This window comes from Psittacula echo (assembly GCF_963264785.1).
Source record: "Psittacula echo genome assembly, chromosome: 26".
NCBI lineage: Eukaryota > Metazoa > Chordata > Aves > Psittaciformes > Psittacidae > Psittacula > Psittacula echo.
Genome location: NC_137761.1, coordinates 2,765,025 through 2,777,724, shown reverse-complemented (window position 1 = coordinate 2,777,724; position 12,700 = coordinate 2,765,025). Strand labels below are relative to the sequence as shown.

Sequence of the window (12,700 nt, the reverse complement as noted above, 5' to 3'; positions counted from 1 at the left end):
TTAGGCAAATAGTGCCGGTCCCCTGGTCCCCCCCGGGGGGGATGCGCCCGAGGGGGAGGACATGTGCAAAGGGCAGAGGGGTGGCCGCTGGGGTCCGGCCACCCGGCGGGGGAGGGTCCCACAGGGCCGCGGTGGTTTATAGGGGGTGGGGGGAGTCGGGTGGGGGCCGGGGCTGCCCCGCACCCGGGCGGGCTCACCCGAATAGTGCAACCAAGAGAAAGCAGCCGGGAGTGCAGGGGCGAGGGGGGGCTCGCCGGGGAGGGGCTGCTCGGGGCGGGGAGGGGGGGGGGACAAGCGATGCGCAGCGCGGGGCGGGGCCGCCAGGGGGCGCGCTCCCCGGTTGGAGGGCGGGGGCGTCGGTCCGTGGGGGCCCCCGCCCGGTCCCGGCCCCGCTGATGTTGGGGGGGTTTTGTCCCCGGAGGGTTGGGGGGCGTCACCCCGGTCCCGCTTTGCCTCCCCCCCACTCCTCACAGACCCCCGGGGCGGGGGGGTCCGGGTCCGGCGGTTGGGGGGAGGGCAGCGGGGACCCCCCCCCATTGTGCAAATCGGCCAGGGGGGAGTTTCCCCCTTGCATATCTGGGAATGAACCGTGACGGGATAAACGGGAACAGAACCCGCGGGGGGCACGGCGCGGCCCGGCTCGGCTCGGCACAGCACCGCACCCGCCGCCGCAGCCGCCCTACGCCGTCTCCACCTTCACAGCGCCGTCCGGCTGCGGCCCTTCCTCACCCTCCGGCTCCTCTTCCTCCTCCTTGATCCTTCCCGGACTCCAGTAGCGGGCGAGGGAGAGGCGCAGCCCCTCCAGCCGCCCGTTGGACAGGTCAAGGCCGGGGGGACCGGCCGGTGGCGGCGGCGGCTCCTCACGGCGGCGGCGCCGGGTCCGCACCTCGAGGCAGTTCTGGCCCTTGAGGTGCCGCTGGAGGTGGTCGTCCTTGGCGAAGGCCTTGTGGCAGAGGTAGCACTCGTAGGGCCGGGCGCCCGTGTGCAGGTGCATGTGGTTCTTCAGGTCGTAGCTGTGCAGGAAGCGGGCGCTGCAGTGCTGGCAGGAGTAGGGTCGCTCACCCGTGTGCTTGCGCATGTGGATCTTCAACTTGTCGTTCCTGGAGGGGGGATACAGGCAGACATGGGCACGGGGCGGTTGGCAGCCCCTGGCAGTAGCCACTCGGCTGCAGAGGGGTGGTGCTGGCAGCCCCATGGCAGGGATGTGTGGTGGGGATGCTCTGCAGCATGCAGGGCTCTGGTGGGACAGGGGGCCAGGGTGGTGGTGGGCAATGGGTCCCTGGTTTTACCGCACCAGGGATGCAGCCAGGCACCGGTAGGGGATGCTGGCCTGGGTGGCAGGCAGGGAAGGTCATGGAACCATGGAATAGTTTGTGTTGGAAGGGACCTTAAAGCTCATCCAGTCCCAACCCCGTGCCATGGGCAGGGACACCTTCCACTAGAGCAGATTGCTCCAAGCCCCGTTCAACCTGGCCTTGAGCACTGCCAGGGATGGGGCAGGCAGTGCCAGCGCCTTCATCCTAATGTTTCCAACAGCACTCCAGGAGTGCAGAAGACCCCATGGACTGGCTGCAGGGGAGGTGCCATGGGGGATGCTGTCTTGTACCCGTTCAGGCTGCACTCACCTTGTGAAGCGGACCCCGCAGACCTGGCAGGCGAAGGGCTTCTCCCCCGTGTGCGTGCGCATGTGGCGGGGCAGCTTGCCGGCACCGTGGATAACCTTGTGGCAGACGGGGCACTCCTGGGGCATCTGTGAGCGGCGCTTCCGCACCAGCTTGTCGGGCGTATCCAGCCCCGGCGCCAGCGACTCGTGGTGCAGCGAGCTCAGGTACGCCATCAGGTCGGGGTCAATGGCGTCCTCGTCAGAGGCGGCCTCCTCGGGGGACAGGGGAGGCTGGTAGGGGAAGGGGAAGGGATGCGGAGGCAGCTCCTCCTCATCAGGCAGCTCGAAGCTGTCGTAGGTCAGAGGCAGCCCCTCTGGTAGGGGGGGCGAGGGTGGCTGGGGGGGCGGCGGGGGACTGCTGCAGCCTTCGGCCTCGGTGGGCAGCTCCTCGGCGTGGTTGTTGAGCCGGGCGCCGCGGGTCTGCAGGAACTTGCGGGTCTTCTTGCTGCGGCGCGCAGTGGGGCGCGAGGGCGGCGGGGCCAGGAGCTCGCCCTCAGGCAGCGCGGCGAAAGCCTCCAGGTACTGGCGGGCGCGCTCGCAGTCGCCGTCGTCGGGGCCGGGCGCCTCCAGGCCGCTGCCCTGCAGGATCTCCACGCAGGCGGCGATCACGCAGGGGATCTCCAGCAGCCGCGCGGCGCGCAGCACCTCGCCCATGTTGGCGCTGCTGATGGTGAGCGTGGCCGTGTAGGCGAACTCCAGCAGCGCGCCCAGCGCCTCCGGCCCGACAAAGTCCAGCTCGCAGACCTCCTGCCCCGGCCCTGGCCCAGCAAAGAGCTTCTTGAAGTAGCGGCTGGAGGCGGCCAGGACGGCGCGGTGGGTGCGATACTCCAGCCCCTGCGTCTTGATGGTGACATCGCAGAGCAGCCCCATCTGCCGCTGCTCATTCAAGCAGCTCAGCAGCTCGCTGCTGTGCTCAGGGAAGGGGATGCCGATGAGGTCATCCTCCGGGCTGGCCATCATCCTCACCTGCGGGAAGGATGGGGATGCTCACTGACCAGCACGGGGACCGGTCGAGAGACGGCGCTTGGAGAAAACACCATCACGGTGGAAGCATCGGCTCCACCGCGAAGCCAAGGTGTGAAGAAACCTCCATTGCACGGGGCTGGGTGGCGGTGGCACAAGGGACACCGAACCCAGGCAGGTTGTGGGGCGCTGGGGGCTGCCCTCACCCCCCACAGCCCATACCGAGGCTGGTGGGCGCAGGGCCCCCGCCGCAGCCCCCCCCACGCTTCCTCCACCAGCAGCACCGGGTGCCCGCGCTCCCCCCCGCACCACCACAGCAAAGGGGGAAATCTCAGCGTGGTGCCTTTGAGCGGGCGCCGAGGCGCGGCGCTTCCTGCCCCAGCCCACCCACCCGCGGCCCCCTGGCATGGCCACGGCGCAGCCTCCGGCTCCTGGCAGCACCGTGCTGGGAGCACGGCCCCACTGGCACCGCGCGGGTGGGTGGCGAGTGCCGGGAAGAGGAGCCCGGCCGGGCTGGGAACGGGGGCCACGCTTCCTGCCACCACAGATTAGGATCAGCGCCCGCGCCGCCAGCTCCTGCCCCCGCTCCCGGTGGGGGCCGGGCCCCTTTCCCTCCTGCTTTGCCCCAGCCTGGGGCCGCTCCTCGCCCAGCCAAGCCCTGCCTGCGCCAGCCCGGCCTTTCCCACGCTGCTCTGGCAGGGCTTGGCTTCAGCCACAAACCTGGCACCGCCAGCACTGGCACCGGGGTCCCCATGGAGCTGCGATGGGAACATGCAGCAACCCCATGGAGCCGGTGCAAGCAGGTGATGGAGTCTGCAGGAAGAGGGAGCCCGATACCCCCCTGTCCCACAGACAGGGTACAGGCAGCAGCACTGGCTCCAGGGCTGCAACCTGGCCTGCAATGGTGTGTCCCGTCATGGAGAATGCCCTCTCTGCTGCTGAGTGACACTGGGGCCGCTGGGTGATACCTGCCCTGTCCCTCAGACAGCAGGGCTGCTGGTGACACCAGAACTGCTGGGTGACACCGGGGCTGCAGGGTGGCACCGGGGCGGCAGGTCTGTCCTGCCTGCACCCTGGCGAAGGCAGATGCAGGCGCGCAGCACCATGCCCGGCTCCGGGCGCTGCCAGCTCCGTGCCGTGTCACGGGGAGCCGATGCAGGAGTGGACATCGCCGCGCCAGACCCACCCGAGCCCCGCCGCGCCGCGCCAAGCCGCTCGGTGCCGCCGGCGGGCGCGGGGGACGTGCCCCCTCTTGCCCGCGGAGGGGCGGCGCGGCCGCGGCCCCCGGCGCAGGGGCCCATCCCCGCGCCGGCCGCTCCCTGCGCTTGGGCGGCCGCCAGCTGGGGCTGCCTCGGCAGGCGGCTGGGAACGGCCCCGGAGCAACCGGCTGCGAAGCCGCCCCAGCCGCTGCCGAGCAGGCCCGACCGGCAGGGCAGGCGGCAGCCGCCCCTGAAACTGGGAGCCGGGCAGCGCCGACCGCCCGGGCTGCGGGCGCTGGCGCCAGGCGCTCCACGGCTGCCCCAGCGCTTGGCAGGAGCCCGCGGTGCCGCCGGCCGGGGTCCCTGCTGCGGCGGGGGCGAGCGGATTAGGGGTGATTAAACCATCACGGCCCTAGGAGCCAACGGGCAGCGACAGCCCCCGGTGGGATTAGGCAGGATTAGCAGCGGGGGCAGGATTAGGGGAGGTGAGCGCCCTGAGACACGCCTGGGGCAAGGGAGGGGGACGATGGGGACGTGGTGCCCGTGAGGGCGGCCCTGAGCACTGTGGACCCCAAAGGTGGTTGCAGGTGATGGTCCCATGATGGGTGGCATCCACCTCCTCCTCCAGCTAAATGCCAACGTCACTGGGATGGATCCCCTGGTCCCCCACAGCACCCTCAGCCCCATGAGACTCCTGGCACGGGGATGATGGTGCCACCAGCATGTGCCCACTTTGGGGCTCCCACACTTGGGGGTCCCTGAGCCCAGCACCACAGCCTAAGCCCCATCCATATCCACGGAATAGGCACAGCCACTGGCCTCACCGTGTCACCGTGCAGGCGGGAGCAGCCTGAGCACTGCCAGTGCCACGGAACCCACCGTGGTGCAGGCCCAGCACGGCCCAGCGAGGAGCTGGGACCCCCGCGCGCAGCCATGGGGCCGGATGCGGCCGTGGGGCCGTGGACAAGGGCACGGGGCTGGCGCAGGGCGGGGGCGAGGCGGCGGCAGGAGGGGGATTTTCCATCGCCCCAAACCGCCTCCTTCGCCGACACCCCCACCCCCCGCGCATCCTCCCCGCTGGAGAAGTCACATGCTGAGCGGGCGCTGCCATCGAGGAGATCACAGCGGCGATAAGGAAACGGGGGGGGACGAGGTGTGAGGCTGCCAAAGACACCCCTGGCCCCCGGCGCTGTGCCGGGGCCGATGGCGCAGAAGGCATGGGCCAGGGAGGGGGCTGGCGGCGATGGCCGGGCCCCTGCCGCACCGGGGCTGTCTCGGTTACATCAATGCCTGTGGCTGGGCCCATCTCGGCTGCGGCAGCCACACAGGGCCGAGGAAAGGGGGGGTTCTCCCCACGCAGAGCCGGTTCTCGTGCCGGGGCGGGCGGCAGCAGGAACAATGCCTGCCCAGGTCACCCTGACATCGCACTGCCTGGCACAACCACGGCCAGCCCCATTCACCTGCCAGCTCCCCAAGCCATGGGAGTCTGGCTGCCCCGGCACAGCCGCATGCAGCAGGGTGGGGGTCTGGCCCTGAAGCACCCACCCTGAGAACTGGCTCCATCCCATGCTGCTGAGCCAGGACGACACTCTGCATGCCGGCATGGTGCCAGCCCTTGCCACCAGCTTTGGCTGGGGATGGTGGGGGATGTGGGGTGGGAGGGGGTGCCTGGGGCTCCCCCCATCTGCTCCCTCATGGGGAAGGGGTCCCAGTGAGCACAGCCCCCAGCCTGGCTGCTGCCAAGCGCTTTCAGTCACAGGAGTCACAAACGCTGTCGAGGGACTTCACAGCCGCGCTGGGGAGAATGAGTCACCCAGGAAGGGGAGCGCGGCGCCAGCCACGGACCCGGCCCCTGCGTACTTCGGGAGCCAGGAAGGGGTCTGGGACCTGCATCCCCCCTGCCTTGGCCCCCACTGTCCTGCCTGAAGCCAGTGGGGAGCGGCAATGGCGCTGGTGCCAGCTGCCTTGGTGTGGGGGGGTAGCACGGCGAGGGGCTGCGCACCCTCTCTGCCCACCCAGCAGCAGGCTGCGGACGGCTGGGCTGGTGGGCAAATGCCAGGGTCCATGCGGGTACCAGTGCTGGAGGGAAGGTGCCAGGGGAAGCAAACGGCTCTTTGAAGAAAGAAGAAAACAGCGAGCGGAGACGAAAGGAAATGGTTTGAAGAGAGAAGAGGATAAACAGAGCCCCCGGCACCACGGCACCACCACAGACCCCCGCTGCCACCATGCTCCTCATGCCCATGGTGCCACCCTGGCAGCTTCCAGGCCCCTGGCACCACCAGTGCCGCGTGGGCACGGCCTCCATGGGCACCGAGGAGGGGTCTGAGCACCACGGCCCAGATCCTGTGGACCAGTGCCAGGATACCAGGGTGGAGGCTGGGCAAGGGCAGTAGCCACAGCGCCAGCACCTGCAGCAGGGACCAGCCCAGCCGAGCTCCCACACCAGCTCCCTGCCCACCAGCTCCACGTTGGCACCATGGCCCCATCCCAGCACCACAGCCCCCTCCCGCTGCTGTCCCCACCGCCCATCCCAGGCGCATCCAGCTCCTGGCGTCACCACCGGAGGGTGTGGGCCCTGCTCTGCTGGGCCACAGTGACCTGGACCTCACCATCCATCCCATCCCATCCCATCCTGTCCCATCCCGTCCCATCCCATCCCATCTCGTCCCACCGGCAGCGAGGGCGGTGCAGGCGACGCCAGCATCCCGGCAGCCTCTCGCCAGTGCCAAGGCAGCTCTGCCAGGCCCTCCCCGCTCCCAGTGGTATCACACCGTGTCCCCACCGCCCCGGCACCTTTGTGACCGTGCTGGCTGGTGGTGCCGGGTGGGCACAGGGCTCACCTGGCAGGGGTCCTGGCGGGGCTCAGCACCGCGCCGCGGCCGGGCTGGCGGCGCGAGCGGCAGGGAGGGGAAGGCAGGGTGCTGTGTGAACTTGGCCCCGCTCCCCGCTGCACTTGAGCGCAGGATCCCACCTCAAAAGGAGTCGACGCCCACACCCCGGGTCACGCACCTCCCAGCCCCGCTTCCCAGAACACACACGGCATTAACCCTTCGCGGCCGGCGCCGCGCCGTGGGGCACCAACCCGGAACCGGGCAGGGGGCATCCCCGGGCCCCTTCCCGCGGGAGGAAAGCCCCAGCGCCGGGAGCACCGGCACCGTGTGCCTCGAGCATCCCCTCCCCGCCGCCGGCATCACCGCCCCGACGCCTGCCCAGGCCCCCCACACCGAGGCGTCAATGGGCGCTGGCCCTCCCGCCGCCCCAAGGCAGGGCGCTGGGCACTGGGTGCTGGCCGATGGCCGCGGCCGGCCCAGCCAAGCCAGGAGAGCGCCTGCACTTGGCGGGAGCGGGGCTGCCACCACAGGGCTGGGCTTGGTCCGGCGTGCCGGGGCCTGCCCAGCGAGCCCCGGAGCCGCCCCCCGGTCCTGCCGAAGCACGTCCCGCTCTGCCCCCGGAGCGGGTCCCCGCGGTTCCACAGGGGATGCTGTGACCATGGGGAAGGGGGATTCGGGTCCTGCTTGGCCTCCTCCGCTTCCTATGCCAGGGCACCCGCGGGCCCCTCGTGCCCCCACAGCTCCCGGGGGCCAGCTGCAGGTTCACGCAATCCCCCCCCCATAATTACACCCTCTGCGTCCCCAGCCAAACAGCAATTAGCAGCACAGGGAGCGCTCCCCACACCCCACCGCCAGCATCCAGAATCCGCCCTGGCCACCCACACCAGCGTGGCCAGCGCCGTGCCAGGGCCCTGCTGTGGGGCTGCCCCCCAGAAAGGGGAAGAGCCCTGCAGCGGGCAGGGAGGGGGCCTCCAGCCCCAGCAACGCCTGTGGAAGGAGCCGGGTTGTGCAAGAGCCCGACCACACGAGTGGGCAGAGGGGATGGCGGAGGGGCACTGCCCGTGACCGCGCATCGCCCATGCGGCGCAGCTCGTCCCCTGTCACTGCAGTTCATGGGCTGTGATGCTGCGGGTCAGCGTGATGCAGGGAGCGCAGACACCGTGTGGCCATGGAGCAGTGCTGGTGCAGGTGGTGGTGGTGCAGGCAGCATGGGGCCAGGGAGCAGGGATGCTGCAGCCTTGCCCATCACACATCCATGATGCCTGAAGGCCCCATCGGGGAACACAGCCTAGGGGCAGCATCCCAGGCAGGATGAAGGGGAGGGATGCAGCACCCCGCTGCCAACCCTCAGCCTGCCCTTTGCTCCCCATAAAGGAGGGGAACGGTGCCAGCCCCCCCGGCGAGGTGTGCCTGGTGCTAAGGGCGGGAGATAAGGTGGGTGAGGCGGGCAGGGAGGGGCACGGATGGGCACGGCATGGGCACGCAGCCTGACTCAGGGTTCCCGCTGGTGGCCAGGCCCCGCTGGGTGACTCACCACGGCCCCCCCACCCTGGGGGTGTTGCAACCGCCCATGCGCCGACCACAAACTGCTGCTTGCCCCGGCTGGGGGGCACCGAGCGGTGCCCACCCATAAGGGACCAGGCGGTGGGGTGCTGGCCCCAGGGGAGGATGGGCTGACCTTCATCCGTGCTCCTTCACACTCGGCCCGGGCCTTGGCCAGAGGCACCCTGACCAGTCTCACCACTGATGGGACAGGAGCTCCAGCAGCATCCTAGCTCCTGCATGGCACCAGCCCCACTCCTGACAGTAGGATGCCGTCCAGCCATGGGCATCCCCATCTCCTGTACCACATCCTGACACGGGAAACCCCAACCTGCCAGGGCAGCGGGTCCCACATCCACCTGCTTAACCATGGGTGGCCAGGACAGAAGTGGCCAAGGGCATGTGGCCTCTGAGGGTCACCCATGGGCTCCCTGCTGCGAGCATCACCCACTGCGAGAGGCTACGCGAGGCCAGACACGGGTTGCCCCCAGGTGCTCCCTGCTGGGCCTACATACAGGAGCAGGCAGGGGGAAGGAAGCAAGGAAAGAAGGAAGGAAGCAAGGAAGGAAGGGGTTGTTGAAATGGAACTTGGGGACAGCGGGAACAGGAAGGAGATGGTCAATAGCAAACCCCATGTTTGATCACCAGAGCACAGGGTGAAACCCACCCGAGGTGCCCCAGCAGCCAGGGCTGCAGTCGAGGTGGGAGGTGTCCAGTGCCCAGCCTACCCTTGACAGCAGCAAGAGGGGCCCGGTGGAGCCAGACCCCGGCTCGCACAGCCCAGCCTGGCCAGGACCTCACTGGGACAGAGCAAGACCCTGCCCGCGGTGGCAGCGGGACGAGGCTCTGAGCTCTCAGCCTGGAACCGGCAGCGCTGCCTGCAGCGGGTCCCATGCACCGACCCCAGGGTGAGCCGGCTCGGGCGCTCTCCCTGCAGCACTGGAGCCCCTTGGAGAGCAGCCAGGCCCCCAGTTCCGCCGCACCGCACAGCCCCGGGGGGGGCCCCAGGCTGGCGGCATCTCCTCCCCACCGGGGGGTCCCTGTCCCGGCAGCACCCGGCGCCTGAGCGCCGGCAGCCGGCACCGGCCGGGTCCCGGGGCTCCATCCCGGCTCCGTGGCGGCGCTGGTCCCGGTGGGGTCATCCGGCAAGGACAGTGCCAACCCACAGCCCCCCCTCCACACCCCTCGAAATAGCCCGGCTTCCGCCCCCAGAGCGCTGCCTGCTGCCAGCTCCCGCTGCCCACGGCTGATCCCAGGGGAGCGCGGGGAGGGGGGGGGGGCAGGCGGCTCTAATCCCCCCCGAGCCCACGTAGCGCTGCCAGCGGGGCTGTGCCCGGCACAGCTCGACCCACGCAGCACCGCGAGCAAGACCACGGCCGGCCCCGTGCCGGGGCGAGGGTGAAGCCGGGGGCAGGCGGACGTGGAGCCCCACTGCGGCACATGGGGCTGCCCCCAGCCCCGAGCCCCGCAGGATGTTTGTCCCCACCGCGCTGGCTCACCCGGCACAGCCCAGACGAGACGGGAATCCCCTTCCCCTCCCCTTCTCGGGACAGAAGCGGAGCATCCTCCTGCCCATCCTCACCGCAGCCCCCGGCGATACCCATGGGAGGGGAACTGAACCAAATCTGCCAGGTTGCCACCGTACCCACCCTGTGCCAGCCAACGGGGCCACGCTCCACAGCCCGCCGGTGTCCAGCATCCAGGGCAGGCAGCGCTGGCACTCACCCTGCCCTAGACCCAGCACCCGGTGGCAGGACCCCTACTCACCGCCCCGTCCAGCAGCTGCCCATGGGGCCTGGGGACATGGCAGGGACAGCCGGGGCAGAGCACAGCTCGCGGCGCAGCCAAGGCTGCCGGGAGAGGCCAGCGCTCGCCTGACCTACTTCTCCTTCCGCATCACCTGCTTTCATTTTCCCTCGCCATGGCTTGTCCCCCCGCCCGCACACGGCCCCCCCCGAGCCACGCCACCGGCCCCAGGGGTGCCGGGCCCCCGCGGGCAGCGAGCACCCGAACTGCCCATCCATCCCCGGGCACGGGGCACGGCCACGGACCGGCCGCGATGAAGGTCACCGGCACCGCCTGCCTCCCCCGCTGCCTGCGCGGCCACCCGAGCGTCATCTCCCTGGCACGAAGCGAGTTGGACGGGTCTCAGCCCAGCCCCTCGCCGGGTCCTCCGCTTGCCCCGGGGCTCGCTGGGGTGTGGACAAGCAGCTCCCGGGGCACGGCGGGGACGCGGGGAGCCGGGCGGGCGCCAACACCCCCCTCCAGACGGGGCGGGCTCCCCCCGGCAGCTCCCGCGGTGGGGTTACCATGGGAAGGCGGCGGCGGCGCAGGGGGAGCGCGGGCTCCCGGGGGCTCTCGCCAGCGGCCGCGCTGCCAGGAGAGATTTCTCCGTGGTTTCATCATCCCCCGCCCGCCCCGGAGGAGAAGTTCCTGCTCCGCGCACGGGGCAGCGGCCGCCCCTCGAGGGCCGGGGAGCGGGGGGCCCTGCTGGCCCCGCACCCCTCGCTGCGCCCGCGGGGCCCCCCCCACCATGCTCGGGCCCATCGCGCTCGTGCCACGTGTGCACGGCACCAGCTGGCAGAGCCGCGCTGCCACGGCCTCGGGCTCAGCACCACGGCCCTGCCACCCCGGGCCCAGGGTCTCGGAGGGTCCCCAGAACCCGCCATTGATGTCCCCCCCCCGACCTGGTCACCTCCTTGTGCCCGTTCACCCGCTCTGCGTCCCTGTCCTGAGTGAGGGCACCCCAGCCCCGACACCCCACACCCTCCCCTGCCCCACAGCTTCCCCTTCTCCAAGCACCCGCTTCAAGTTCCTGAGCCAAACCCCTCCCTTGGCGCCCAGCACCGGCATCACCACTGCGGCCTCGAGTTGCCAGCAGCTGCCGTGTGCCAGTGCCAGGAGACCCCAGCCCTGTCCCCATGCCCCAGCCTGGCTATGGCGAGAGACACAGACACACTGAGACTCACCCCACGCCAAACCTGGCACTGAGTCCTCTCGCCTGGCAAAAGCCACCCTGGGTCAAGGGCGGCCGTGGCCCAAGACGGCGGCTCTGCACCGGCGTGGGCTGCGGCAGGAGGGTAAATACCGCACCCCGCCTCGGGCAAACAGCCGGCCGGGGGGGAACAAGCACAGCAGCTCTGTGTGCGCGGGGCAGAGTCCACCGGTGCTCGGCGGGTGCCACTGAGGCACCGGGCCCGGTGGGCACCCCTGTGGTGGTTCCTCACCAACAGCCAGCAGTCAGGCACCCACCACCGCTGCCAGCACATCAGGCCCGGCAGGTCACCGGCATGGCGCAGGGTGCCAGGACACGGAGATACCCACCCTGCGCTCCCGTCTCTATCGGCACCGGCGCACTGGGGCTGGTTCCCGAGCTGCCTCCCCGTCGCACCGGTGCTGCCGCTGCCCGGTGCACATGGGGATGCAGCCAAGCTGCTCATCGGGCCAGGAAGGGCGGGGGGAAGGCGGCAGCACCCGGTCACCTATGGGGTGAGTGCACAGGGGACCGCTGCTGAAGGGTAGCAACGGAGCCGGCGGAGATCGACCGGTGTCACCAGTTTCCCGCAGCCCCGTCCGGAGGGACCGGGAAGACCCCACGCGTGGCCGCCCTCCACCCCAGGGGCGACGTGACCACCGGCTCCAGCGCGGAGCAGCGGCCGGGAGCGGGCGGGTGCTCCGCACCCCGCCGGCAGCATCCCGGCCCCACGCGACTCACCGCAACCGGGCTGCGATCAAGCGGTCGCCGCACCGGCAGCGGTACCGGTCGGTCGATGTCCGCGCAGCCCCCGCCGGTCCGGTCCGTTCCGCTCCCACCCGCGCCGCTCACCTGCGCGCCCCGCCCGAGCTGCGGGACGGTCCCGGGGCCGCGGCCCCGCCTCCGCCTTCACCTGCCGCCGCCGCGCCCCGCCCGCGCCCCCCCCGCCGCCGCCGCTGCCGCCGGGGCTCCAGGAAGCGCCCGCCCCGCTCCGCTCATTGGGCAGCGCGCCGGCGGTCCGGCCTCCCATTGGCGGGGGGGGCCGCCCATCAACCCCGCCACACCCCCCCCGGGAGGGCGGGGGCCACGCGGGCTCCCCCCTCGGGAACGGGGAGCGCTGGGGGGGGGGCATGGGAAGAGCTGAGTCAGAGCCGGGGTACGGCGGCGATCACCGGGCTCGGCCTCGGGACTGGGGGGGGGCAGCACCGGCCCCGCCGGCGCCTCTCCCGGTGCCAGGCGCCGAGCCCTGCGGCCGGACCGCCCCGCTCCGCTCCGCCCCGCGGGCACGAGGGGCGGGGAACCGGGCACGGGAGAGCCGGGCACCGGGATGTGTGTGGGGAGACCCGGGCACAAGGAACCGGGCACCGGAGAGCCGCGGTGGAGACCCGGGCCCGGAGCGCGGGCAGCGGGGTGCGAGGAGCGCGGCGGGGCCTCCCCCGCTCCCGGCGACGCTGGGCAGGGCGCGGCGGCAGCGGCCCCCCCCGAGCGGCCCCTCCGCAGGTGCCGGGGCGGGGACCCCGCGTAACCT

At 71.4% G+C, this 12,700-nt stretch overlaps 1 protein-coding gene across 1 annotated transcript; it reads right to left on the bottom strand.

Moving 5' to 3' along the window:
* Positions 1–610: 610 nt before the first annotated feature.
* Positions 611–12,102, bottom strand: ZBTB7B (zinc finger and BTB domain containing 7B). The gene is made up of 3 exons (XM_080634989.1): positions 12,025–12,102; positions 1,626–2,629; positions 611–1,100 (listed from the first exon to the last, which is right to left on the bottom strand). The coding sequence occupies exons 2-3, from the start codon at positions 2,621–2,623 to the stop codon at positions 680–682; spliced, it is 1,419 nt and encodes a 472-aa protein (XP_080491115.1). The 5' UTR covers positions 2,624–2,629; positions 12,025–12,102; the 3' UTR covers positions 611–679.
* Positions 12,103–12,700: the final 598 nt, after the last annotated feature.